This window comes from Talpa occidentalis, unplaced genomic scaffold, assembly GCF_014898055.3.
Source record: "Talpa occidentalis isolate TD23 unplaced genomic scaffold, MPIMG_talOcc4v2.1 talOcc4.12, whole genome shotgun sequence".
Taxonomy (NCBI): Eukaryota; Metazoa; Chordata; class Mammalia; order Eulipotyphla; family Talpidae; genus Talpa; species Talpa occidentalis.
In genome coordinates this window covers 91,132,374-91,145,047 of record NW_023601212.1, presented here as the reverse complement: position 1 = coordinate 91,145,047, position 12,674 = coordinate 91,132,374, and the positions used below count along the sequence as shown (strand labels likewise).

Here is a 12,674-nt window from a genome sequence, read left to right as displayed (position 1 = left end):
CATAAAATGGGGTAATTTACAGCTATCCATGATGCTCTGGTCTTTCTCCAAGCAGCAGAAGGGTGGAACTGACATCTTAATCTCTCACCACCTATCTCTCTGAGTCACTACCCACAGCACTCCATGGCTCTGGGTGTTTGTCTATTCTATTTTACCCTGACAATCAGGCTGGCTTTTTGATGCCCACCTTCCATCATTATCATATCAGAATCTGATGGAAGTATCAGGATCTGATGAAAAGTTCACCAGAATCTGAAATTCAGACCTTACTTCAGAACTGGTTAGGGTGGCTCTGCCCCCCACCCCATCCTGTCCCAGCAGAATGAGACCAGGGCACACCATTCATCCATTCCTCTGACTTGTTGCTAAATTCGTAGGCCGTCACCCATAGCTGCTCATAAGGCATTTTGTTGGTCATGATGGTTTGCAGAAGAGGGAAGGTACTCTTCTCCTTTTCCAACAGTTCCTCCTCCTTATTGATCAACTGCAGGGCAAAAGGGATGTTGTTAATTGGGTGGATAGTTCTCCTGAACTCTAGAAGCCACCATGGCATATTACTCAGTGCCTAGAAAACCAAGTTGAGAAAGATGCTTGTTCCTCTAGAGAGGAAGATAAGGCATGGACTCAAGTAAGGAGGTCCTTCCAGTAGTTCCCAGAGTCATAGCAGCTGAGATCTAGCTGGGTGAACCTCTCAATAATTTGCTACTTCCTTCATTATCTTTGCTTTAGCTATTTATATGATGCTGACTAACCTCAAAAGTAAGAACTTTAGAGGTTAAAGAACTTACCAGCTGACCTTCATGGCAAGTTTTTTTTAGTTCTTCAAGCCTTAATTCTCTTAGTTCATTTTAAATAGGCATATATGCGGATAATAATAGTACCTGCCCCCCAAATTTGTTATAGGCTCAAATGACATATCTATCACATATGAAGCCCTTCACACTGTTGATAACCTAATAAATGTAATATATATAAACACTTACTCTATAATTTCTTCCTTGTCTACTCAATGACTAACAGAAATGCTGGTGTGATGTAGGAGTATAGAAAAAAGCAGTTGAAAGTGCCAGTGAAAGAACAGGTCCATCAATCAATAAAAAAACTGTTAGAAAAATCAACCCCCAGGAACAGAATCAACAAAGAGAAGTAAAGAGTTATAAATCCCCATGCCAAGACCCCAAACCTCAAATTCCACCATCGCCTGATCGAGGTTCTTTGAAAGCTCATTAAGCTTTTCAACATTGTTCTTCATTTCTTCTGTAGTCATCACTTCACGCTTCCTAAAACCTTCCAGTTCCTTGCTGAAGCCCTCAAGTTTCGACTCAAATTCTGAGCACCTGAAAGTAAAGACAGTCCAATCACATTTGGACTTTCCATATTGAGCATTTTGAAATATCAGCATTGTTCATCCATATTCAAGCTTGGGGAGAATTGATCTTCTGATACTGCAAATATAAGATTGATCATGCTCTTGCTCTCTCTATCTTGTGTATGTACATACATATATACTCCATATAGAATGCAAACTCTATCACTGCACCTTTCATGTCCAGAATTCCTTTTTTTGTATTTCTAGCACTTAGGAGAGTGTCTGGCACCTAGTAAACAAACAATATTTACTGAATGAATAAGAGGTGCTATAGTGACATCCTCGCCCACGTAATACACCCATTGCTATGCTCTCTCTCCCAGGTCATTTCCTTCATAGAGCATCTGCTGTATTTATTCATTTCATCTTCCATTTCCCCTATCTCTTTTGTTCTCTGTGTCCTCAAAGAAGAGGAATGGCAAGAACAGCACAAGAGGGAAGAGGGGAAGGTGGGCACTGCCACTCCCCCCTCTCCTCAACAATGCCTAAAGCATTCAGCTATACAGAACAGAATTGCTATGAGAGACAGCCTGCCTCTTCTTAGATATTTGTTTGTTTTGATTTTGTAATAAGCTGTGACTTTAGACTCTGGTAGGCTTTAGAGAATATTGTTGCTGTAGAAGACTTGATTCATTCATTCATTCATCAAAACAGTGAGCACCTTCTGTATGCAAGGCACTGTGCTCGCTCTGAACCCCGAACACAGTCTGGGCTGCTCTCCCTAAGACATCTTGTCTTCTTCCCCCAGTGTGGCAAGGCTTGTCCATTGCACTCTCAAGGCGCAGAGTAGCTTACATCCTACACATTCCTACATGTCCCTCAGGCATATTCCTGGTTGCTTCCAGGGCCTGGAACCTGCCACTGAGTGGAACAAAGTGGGGGAAAAGCTGATTTTCCTACTATCCACACAATTAAGTGCTCCTGGGCCTTTTCACATCATTAAAATTTGTTTTTGAGGAGGCTCCAAATATAGCGCAGAAATCTCTGATAAAAGCAGTTTTGAGTTCATTCACAGCAGACAATAGTCTAATTCAGTGATTATTTTAAAAAATTACTATCATTGTTTTAAACTTCTTACAACTACTTAGCACGCTATAGCTTACAAAGTACTTTATATCCATAATATATACATGTCTACATATATATAGAGAGATGTGTATAGAGAAGGTTGCACTATGGGGAAATGCATACACACACTTTCTTGTTCCTACTGTTTCTGGGCAGCAGACCTAAGCCATATCTTGAAGGTAGCAACTAAATGGATTTACCCTCCAATCCAAACTCCCATTTTGAGTAGAAATCCTTGCTTTTATCTACTCTTCTCTTTTCTCATGAGTATCTGCAGGGATTATTGGACCTAAAACTGGGCAGTGGGGGATCTGTGTGTGAAGGGGATGGTATGACTATGAATCTACAGTTCACGAAGTGTTACAGGTTGAGGGGTATGTAGGCACATGTGTGCATGTACGTGTGTATGTCTTTACCATGTACCTGGCACTTGGCCTACTTCACTTGTCACGGTCTGACTTTCCATTATGTCTATATTTTCTCTGTCACTGGAATAAAATATATATTTAGCAGCCAAGTACCCTTCCATGTATAGCATAGAGCGCAACAGATAGCAAAAATCCATAATAAATACTGACTGAATTGACAAATAATTAATAAGTGATTTTAGGCACATTAGCAGGGAACAAGACAAGCTGCAAAACAGGCAATTTCCCAGGCTCCTACCCGCCTTCCTTATCCCTGTCTTGATATCTCACGGATCTGTCTCCTGTGTAAGGCTGGCACTTTTGCCATTATTTGCCATTGTTACATGTCACTATTTTTGTCTTTTTCTCTCTACACCGCCAAATTCCAATTGTTCCAGGCAGGAAGGGAAGGCATTGGCAAGAGTTACGATAGTGAAACAGGCTTAAAAAGAACATTCTTTAGTGGGAAACAAAAGGAAATTCCATCTCTAGCAACTGTCTTGTGCCTTCGCTCACACATTGCTGTGGGGCTAGAACCAGAAGAAGGCAATGTTACGAATCCAAGTCTCGTTTCTAACACAACCTCAGACTCCCCTGTACCTTTTAATCAGTTCCATCTCTGCCTGATCCCTCTTGCTCATGAGGAGGTTTCGGCAGTTTTCGAAGATATCTTCAATCTGGTCTGGCCAGAGGAACAGCGTGCTGTTCAGTTTGATATCTTCAGCTACAAGACACATACAACCTGTTCAGGACACTGCTCAGCGTGGGTCAGAGTACAGGGAATTAATACAGCAGAACTAGAGGTCAGCACAAGTGGGCGTGGATGTGGCACTGAATGAATGGACCCATTTTGAATGAATGAAAGCCAGCATTTATCCAGCACGCACCATGGGCCAGACTAGAGGCTGGACAGTCCTATCTTCTTCTTCTTCTTCTTTTTTTTTTTTTTAAAGATTTATTTATTTATTTATACAAGTACTGGATACAGTCAGAAGCTCGGGAGGGTGAGAGAATTCAACAGAGCCGGAGTGGGGAACAGAACAGGCAGACCGACGAAACACACTGCTGAGGGGAGCAGTGGGCACGGCAGGAGAGGTCTGCGCGCCATGTGGGACCCTCACTAGTGGCCAGGGATCGAATGGGCACTGCAGAGGCTGCGGGCAGCCCAGCGCTCAACCACTGTGCCACCAGGGGAGGCCCTATCTTCCTTATTTTAACAACTGGGAAAACAACTTAAGCCACACTTAAGTTATAACTGCTGGTTATAACTTTATGGTCAAGGCCACATTGCTAGGAACTATAGACCAGAATTCAAATCCAGGTATAACCAGCTCCAAAGCCTGGTCTGACCACTGCTTTTCTGCCTTCCCATGCCAGGTGTCATAGAACAGAAAGCTGGGTTGATGTTGTAGTTCGTCTTTAAACTATTTCACTTTATCTGAGTCTCAGTTTCCCTTTTAATTAAATGATAGTGATAATATTAATGGCAGACACCATCCATCTTACATCTTACATCTTACGGCTCTGATCTGTTAAAATGCCCGAGGTTCTCTCTGTGTCTTTGGAGACTTAAGAGGCAGAGACGAAAGTGAGAGTCCAGCTCATAAACTCGCACCACTTTTCTGTCCCATTAATTCTCCCCACACGGGAACAAGATAACTTGCAGATGAGAAAAGCTTCTGAACTTGGCTTGTGAAGAGCATGTCAGCTTTTCCTTCAGAACCTGCTCTTTACAAAACTCTGACTTGACCCAATAAGCCTTAAAGGGGCCTGAGCCATTTCTTCCTTTTAAGATATGCAGGAACATGAACGACAGTGCCACAGACTCCAAATGTGGGACAGTATTAAGAACACAGAGGAGTGAAATCTACCCATTTACAAAAGAATTCTGCATGTGAAACTGACTTTTCCAGGAACACCAGGCACACAGTGCCAACTCAAGCATCTAAGAAGTAGTCAAGTACTTAGATGTTTCTTCTTTTTTATCTAACAAGATTTCCTTTGAAACAAATTCCTGTGGATACAGCATGGAATTAGTGCCCTAACATGGGGGCAGTTGAAAAGCAGTCTTCCCAGTAGTGATGTTTAGCAGCAGAATTACTGACTCTCCTCCCTAACTCCTTATAACTAAAAATACAAACATATGAGAACATTTGTAGCTGTGTATAGGGCATTAGACTTACGGGGCAAATCGGCATAGTCCATCAGGAACTCCAACCGTTCAACTGCATTTCTAAGTTGCCTCCTGAGTTTGAACACTGTGATATCACTAGATTTCTTTAAGAATTCAATAAGGAATACCAACTCCTCTGTGTTGACAGGAATTTCACTGACTTTGTCTGCGATGATGCTGTACTGATTACAAATGCTGCAAGGAAAGAACAGCCTTTATCACCACCACCACCACCACCACCATCATCAACAAAAATAACTTTCATATAAGACCCATTATGCTAAACAGACATGATTCCTGTTTGGGGATTAGGACAATGATTTCCAACTTTACTTTTAAGAACTTGATGGATAGTATTCACATGCACATGCACACTACAGCTCAGGAGTAAGTACTGTGGCAATGGTGATACTATCTGACAAGTATTAAGTCCTGACTATGTGCAGTGCTCCATTCTAATCACTTTGCATATGTTAATTGAATCTTCACAACAAGGCCAAAAGGTAAAAGAATTAGTACGATCTACATATTATAATGGAAGGAAGTGAAGCTGAGTAAATTCATGCAAAGCAACATGGTATGTAAGTGTCAAAGCCAAGGTTCGACCCTCCTTTAGTTGACTCCAAAATTCACACTCCTTTTTTTTCAGTCATCTCAGATTGTTTTTATTTTTTTTTACAAGACATTTAATATTATTTTATATATTTTTACATCATTTTTCCACAATGTTTGCATTTTCATCTTGGTTATAGTCCCCGTACAATTCCCAACCCCCTGTTTTAATCCTACTCCCTTCTCCCCCCTGTAGTGTGTCTCTGGTTTATAGCTGCTTGTTGATTTTGATTTTGATTTTATTATAGTTAGTCTTTTTCCTGGTCCGTTATTTAGGTTTTCTGAATTCCTGCTATGAGTGAGACCATTGGTATTTTTCTTTTTCTTTCTGGCTTATTTCAGAACAGTGGACCTGGTAGTTGAACATTAATCTCTCTTTGAGCAAAATTCACACTCTTAACAGATATTGTCATACTGCCAATCATGGATAGAATGTAGACTTAAACCAAAACAAGAATACCAAAACCAATAGCAACTCCTCAAATTTTATGTTAAAACTAATTTAATTTGAATTCACCATGTTTTAAAAGTACTGCAGTAATTTCTGGTGGCAAAGAGAGATTAATGTTCAACTATCAGGTCCACTGTTCCTCAAATACAAGATGGTGAAAAAGGATGTTACTATAGGGATAATTCAAATATGCTCCATTTATGCAAATGTCAATAACTGACATAATTCTAACAATGCTTCAGTGTTGTACAAACAACCCAGGTGAGGTCAAGGTCACACAGGCCAGGACTCTGATGAGGCAGCTGGAAAAAGAGAAAACTTTCTTCTCTCTGGGTGAGAACCAGGGAGAATAAACTTGGAGCTTCTGGGCTCCTGCAATGAGCGAGAGTTCTGGACGAATGGAGCTAATAGGAGAGCCAAGTGGAGGGCTGGCATCCTAACTGTGGTGTGGAAGCCTGAAACCAGAAGCTCCTGAGCTTCTCAACATGATAGCCCCACACTCCCATTTGTGCTTTAGCCAGTCTGTCTGGGCTTCTACCCCTTACAACCCACTGGTGGTCATCAGCAAAACACAGGCACAATATTGGATTTAAGATGGAAGGAATCTTTGGATAATAAAGAGGAAGTCTGTGTGGGGTTGACCATAACAGGTCCTGAAAACCCGGGTCTCTGAGTGTGTGTTCCCTGAGAGTGCCTTTACCTTAGGCAGCCAAGCCCAGGAAGCAACATGAAGTTGCCTGTAGAAAGTAAAGGCTGAAGGAGCAGAGATGGACACTCTAGCAAGCTCCCCACCCTCCCACAACAGGTTGCGTGTAGTTTTCTCCCTTCCATTTACCTTCTGGCCTGAACCTGAATTCCCTGTCACCCTCACTTGGAGGCAAAAGCAAATTGAACCAAGAGTTCAATCTGGTGATTGCTGGAAAGTGCAACTGGCCCACAATACTTTTCGGCCCACAATACTTTTCTTCCCACAATAGTGATACCTGGTATTGGTGTCTCGGTTTACATCCACTTGGAATTGAATCAGTCGGTCTTTAAGATTTTGGGCTCGTTCACAAAGGTCATAATTTAGGACCATGGCATCAAGGCAGAACATGGCCAAAGGCACAGTGATGTGCATAGACGCAATTTCAGTTCTTCTTTTTTTAATACCACTGATCCGCTATAAAAAAAGAGCAGAGTCAGTGACTTCATTTGCCTTCAGCCTCTATGCATTCGCCCCCAGCCTCAAATCCTGTCCCTTTAGACTAACATAATCTAGTGACATTGACAATATTGACCATGAGCATCTGTAGCAAGTCACAAGTCACAGAGATGTGAAATGTAAAGTGGCATCTCTTACCGTCACAAAATCCTCAATCTCATGATTCTCTTTCAGGAATGCAGAGATGTTTTGCTCTGCTGTGTTATCTAGCAAGTCATCATACTTTTTATATACATCTAAGTATCTTCCATGTTGAAGAGCATAAAATAAAACATACAAATACAGGTCAGCAAATCAGATTAGTCAGAATAGTAAATAAGGAAACAATATCATAAAAATTAGCCTAAACTAGGAAAGAGAAATATAATGTGACAAAAGGTACAGTGTACTAGGAATTGAGAACACTGGTGTCAAACCCCAATTTTGCTACTTCCTAGATGCATGGGGGAAAAGGATGTCCTAAAGCTAATTCCTAAAGGATGTCCTAAAGCTAGGGGGAAAAGGATGTCCTAAAGCTAATTCCATACAGGCTTTGTGGACTCCACCCCCATCACAGGCCAAAGCCAAAGACACTGGGAACTCCAAATCCCATCACCACCAAAGGGAAGGTGGCTGGGACCTGAGGGTGGGGTTAAGCAGCCAGGTTGGTATAAAGCCAGACACGTGGGCTTTGGAGGGGTCCCCCATTTTGGCTCTCCGCCAGCTCGCAGCGTCCAGCCAGCTCTGAGAGTGCCTTTGGGTTTCCAGGTCGGCGGATCGGGTAGGACGCATTAAAGACTTTATTTCCCTATTTTCTCCCTGAGTTGTACATTTTCCTTATTTCCTTTTCCCTTATAAATAAACCTTTTATTAACCTTTTGTGTGTGCCTGTAGTGGAGTATTCAAAAGTCCCTTGTAAGCGCGTGGGTGAGGACCCACAGCCAGGAACCCGTTCAATATCGGGGCTGCTCTATAACACATGGACTTTGACAAGGTATTTCCCTTTTCCAAAGATCAGTGTCTTTCATTTTAAGTGGAAATGACCGTACATTGCGAGATGTAAAGTTTGACTGCAACAATGCATAGATGAAGCAGTTAATAGCATGCCTTACCTATAGTGGATGGAGATGCAACAAACATTATGCCTCTTTTCAGTCTAAAATTTTATATCTAAATTTTATGATGAAAATTTGAAATTAGTGAACTTAAAATTTATTACAAAAAAATTAAGTTTCCTCCTGTGTGTTATGAGACCATGCAAAAATGGCTGTAAAGGTTTTCCCCAAACTGGAGGATGTCTGGGATGCCCTGACATAAAACAGTTTGAATTAAAATAAAGATGATACAGAATAAGTAGAATTAACTTGGGGGTAGGGACAGATATGGGTACACTTCAAGGGGAAACCTATGGGACTGTCAGTCCAGAAAGACAAATTATGTGTATAAGATTTGAGGAACATAATAAAGAAGCTTTCAAGTAGATGTCCCCAGATCAAATTCACAAGGGTTTCTAAATCCAAGTCCATGATTTTCAGACTAGCTTAGCAGCAGTTCTCGACTGGGGATTATTTTGCACCCAGGGGATACTTGGCCATGTCTGGGAACACTTTTGGTTGGGAAATGATCCTGTTAGGGGGAAAGAAATAACAGATTAGGGTGACCACACCATGAGCAAACTCCATGAAAGCTTTGAGAACTCTACCCCAACTCCATCAAGACACTGGGAACTACAAATCCCATGATCACCAAAGGGATGGTTGCGAGGACCTGAGGGTGGAGTTAAGCAGCCATGTTCTCTGTTTGAATATTTAACCAGCCATGTGGCCAGGGGGTCCCTCTCTCAGCCTGACAGAACATGTTTTTTTGCCAGCTCGGTGGGTCATTGGGATTCCAGGTCAGCAGAACGGGTAGGACGCATTTATGAACTTATCTCCCTCTTTTTCTCCCTGAGTTATTCATTTCCCCATTTTCCCTTCCCTTGTAAATAAACCTTTTATTAACCTTTTGTGTGTGCCTGCAGTTTAGTATTAATAAGTCCCCTTTAAGCACACGGGTGAGGACCTACAGTCAGGCAACCCGTTTTATGTTGGGGTTGCTCTGTAACAATCTTACTGGCATCTAATAAATAGAAATTAGTGATGGGGAAGAACATCCTACCATACACAGGACAGACCTCCACCATACAGACCATTCTGGTCCAAAATGTCAACAGAGCCACCCATAGTCAAGAAGTAAAAGATTAGGGTGACCACACCCTGAATGGCCCAGGACAGTCTAGGTTTATACCTGTTCTCCCATGATAATTGCTAATAACAACTCAGAGGGTCTCCATTTGGAAACTTCATCACATTACCACCCTAGACTAGTCACTGCCCAAAGAAGCAACTTCGAGATACTCCACAGTGTGATGACTAAAGAACACACAGACCCCATGTTCTCAATCCCTCTTCTTTAATCCCTAAGTCCAAAAAAATCTGAAAACACAAATTGCTTTAAAATTCACTTGCTAGCAAAAGCTGGTCTAAATGGACGTGAGGCTATTTATGTGAATAGTCATAGTCTTCACTGTGGAACTATCAAAATGTTTAATAAGAGGCACTGCCCCAGACTTTGCTGATGTCACAGCATTGTAAATGATATATGCACATGTTACTTTTCTAAAATGCTCAAACTTCAAATGCTAGAAGCCACTTGACGCCATAGCTTTCTAATAATGGCAGTGGATCTGTAATTGAATTTGAGTTCTGGTTCTCATATTTATTTGCTGAGTAACAGTGGGCAACCTACAATCTTCTCATCTGTAAAATGGGGATTAATAATAATACCTATGTAGGCAAATACTGGCTATTCTTATTATGTATGGTTTCAGGTGCATGGGAATGGGGATCCTCTGGGGATCCTCAGAACTCTAAACTGATGCCAAAAAGGCCAGGTTACAGGTAAACCAACTTACTTGTGGGGACCAACTTGATTTTTCTGAAATATCTCTAAAGCTTGATTCACCAAATCATTAACCAGATTTTCTTCAGGATTAATGGTTCCAAGAGTCAGATCATATCCTTTCAATTCTGGGAACAGGACAGATTCCACCTAGAAAGTAGAAACCACTTAGGGGTAGTGCCAGATATCCATGAGATGCATGCCCGGTCTGGGGCAATGTACGGTTCCCAAAGACCCCACCTGTGTTTTCAGTGTTTTCACTCTATTTCTCCCTGAGTGTGCAGGAGTGACCCTGCTGTTCCCTTTACTTATTTCCCCTCCTCACCCTCTTGTTGGATGACTCATCTTCAAATCCCCACTCCTTTCAAGTCTACCATCCTTCCAGAGACCACAGTGTGTTGTTAGCTTTCCCTGGTTAAAGTTCATTCTCCTTCTGAACTTTCTCCACTTAACAGTCAGCACAGCTGTAGTGAACTGAAGGTGCAAGGAGTTGTCCTAGGCCTGTCATAGGCTGTAAATACCATGAGGGCATGGATCTATCAGCTTCCTCACGGTTGTAAGGGGTCTACTAAGAGCCTGGCACATAGCAAGAGTTCAGTACATATTCTGCGAGTGCATGAGTGGGACAGTGATGCTCCCTCCTCCTCCCTCTACCCACTTTTTCTAACAAAAAACCTCCTAGAGACAAGTGTTCTAACTCTGACTCTGGCACTAATTGACTATGAGGCCTTAGGGAAGCTGCTTCTCTGTGGGCTGTTTTTTCATCTGGAAAAAAACGGGGGATAGATATACTAGATTCTCCTCTCAGTTCAGGAAAAAAGATGCTATAGCTTTATATTATGAGACACAAACCTCATCCTTCTTGAGAACTCAAACCTTCAACTTCCTAATGGCCTGTGTCTATCTCTGAGAATGTTCTCATTTGCATGACTCATGTAGGCTGCAAAGTCCTGGCTGGGGACCTGCCGTCTTGCCCTGTCTTCTCTGCTATGAAAGGTCTTAGTGGCCTGTCTCAGAAAAGATCTGCAGAGTGCTTTACTGGGTCATGTGAGTTGTATGCCATTGGTGAGAATGCATCAATTTACAGAAGGGGAAGAACAAATGTAAAGGATCTTGATCCTCCCTCTTTGGAGAGTGGTTGGACTTTCCAAGTCCAAGCAAGGAGGTGGACGTGGAGGTGGAGATGAAGCCACGCAAGCCATGATCCAAGCGTGCGTCCAGGCCACGCAGCGTCACGTGTGGGCAGGATAATGGGTTTCTCTTGGGGAGACGTCTTTAAGCAAAAGAGGAAACATCTTCTGTTGCCATTAAAATGTGGCTGTTTCTCCCATGTCCTGTCAGGAAGCGTTAACTCTGAACTGAGAACAACAGTGCCCTTTCCAGGTGATCATCCTGCCATTTAAGCTTCTTTCTTCACTCGCTTATCCTCAGCTTCTTGGCTTTGTCATCACCACCAGTGCTTATGCCTGTGAACTTCTCTGACTTTGGCTTTTCCCTGGCATTTTGAGAGAATGCTCCCATTAAGAGAGAGATTGGCTCAAGCAGCCCCTTCCCATAATAATATACATGTATTTTCTGATTGTGAAAGTAATGCATTGACATGGCTAAGACTGATTTAAATTCTGCTTCCTGCATTTTTAGTTTTAGAAAGCTTCTTTCCTTATTTCAACCAGCTTGTTTAATTTATTCTCTCATTCATCTCTTTTCCTTTTAGTCGGTTTTAGGGAATCCATGTTTTTCTTTTTTGTTTGTTTGTTTTTGCTAAGACAAATATTTTCTGATATTTACTTTAACTTCCTTTAAAAACTTTCTCATAAATATGCTTTCCTTCTGCACCCTGAGTGCTATTAAAAAAAAATCTCATGCTAACGTTGTCCAGGTTTTTAAATTCATGTTTAACCATAAATAAGGCAGGATGGGGGATAATATCCACTTGTTCTTAGCTATCCTTCTCAGATACTCAACCTGAGGGACTATTCTTTTAAATGTTCATTACCCAGTTCAGGATAAAACAGTCAGAGGGGGTGGAGGTGTGAGGCAGTGCTGTGATCATTTCTACGTGAAGACCTGAGTTGCTTTTTCTCCTAGCTTGAAATAGTCACTGGCGTTCGTTTGGGCCTAGCTTTCAAATCTGGTACATACTGTGATCTGTAACCACGCCTTCTTAGTATCTCAACCCATGAATCTACTACCAGCTCTTGCTGGGCTGTTTGCAGTAGCAGCCGCAGGAACCCTGCGCTCTCCCAGCCCAGCTGCTTGCAAACACTGCTGATCAACTGGGTGAAGTGCTATGTGTGTACTTTATCTGTCTCCAAGCCCCACACTTGTCTTTCCAAATTACAGGGTCTTCTGTTGCATTTCCTTCCTAGGGATATCCGTGGCAGGAGAGCTGCCCTCTATTCTTCCCCCTCCATGCATCCACTTTTCTTGTTAGTTTGGCGTGGTTGGGTTCAACCCCTCTTTTTTTTTTT

At 42.1% G+C, this 12,674-nt stretch overlaps 1 protein-coding gene across 6 annotated transcripts in view; it reads right to left on the bottom strand.

The window, feature by feature from the left end:
* Positions 1–12,674, bottom strand: part of DNAH3 (dynein axonemal heavy chain 3) — a 134,290-nt gene that overhangs the window by 96,665 nt on the left and 24,951 nt on the right. For all 6 annotated transcript variants that reach the window (XM_037507475.1, XM_037507474.2, XM_037507477.2 and 3 more), the window contains exons 13-19: positions 10,217–10,353; positions 7,423–7,528; positions 7,064–7,242; positions 5,028–5,212; positions 3,445–3,568; positions 1,184–1,337; positions 340–484 (exon numbers count right to left, since the gene is read on the bottom strand). In XM_037507475.1, the coding sequence (XP_037363372.1) occupies positions 340–484; positions 1,184–1,337; positions 3,445–3,568; positions 5,028–5,212; positions 7,064–7,242; positions 7,423–7,528; positions 10,217–10,353 (1,030 nt within the window). The remainder of the gene's footprint in view (positions 1–339; positions 485–1,183; positions 1,338–3,444; positions 3,569–5,027; positions 5,213–7,063; positions 7,243–7,422; positions 7,529–10,216; positions 10,354–12,674) is intronic.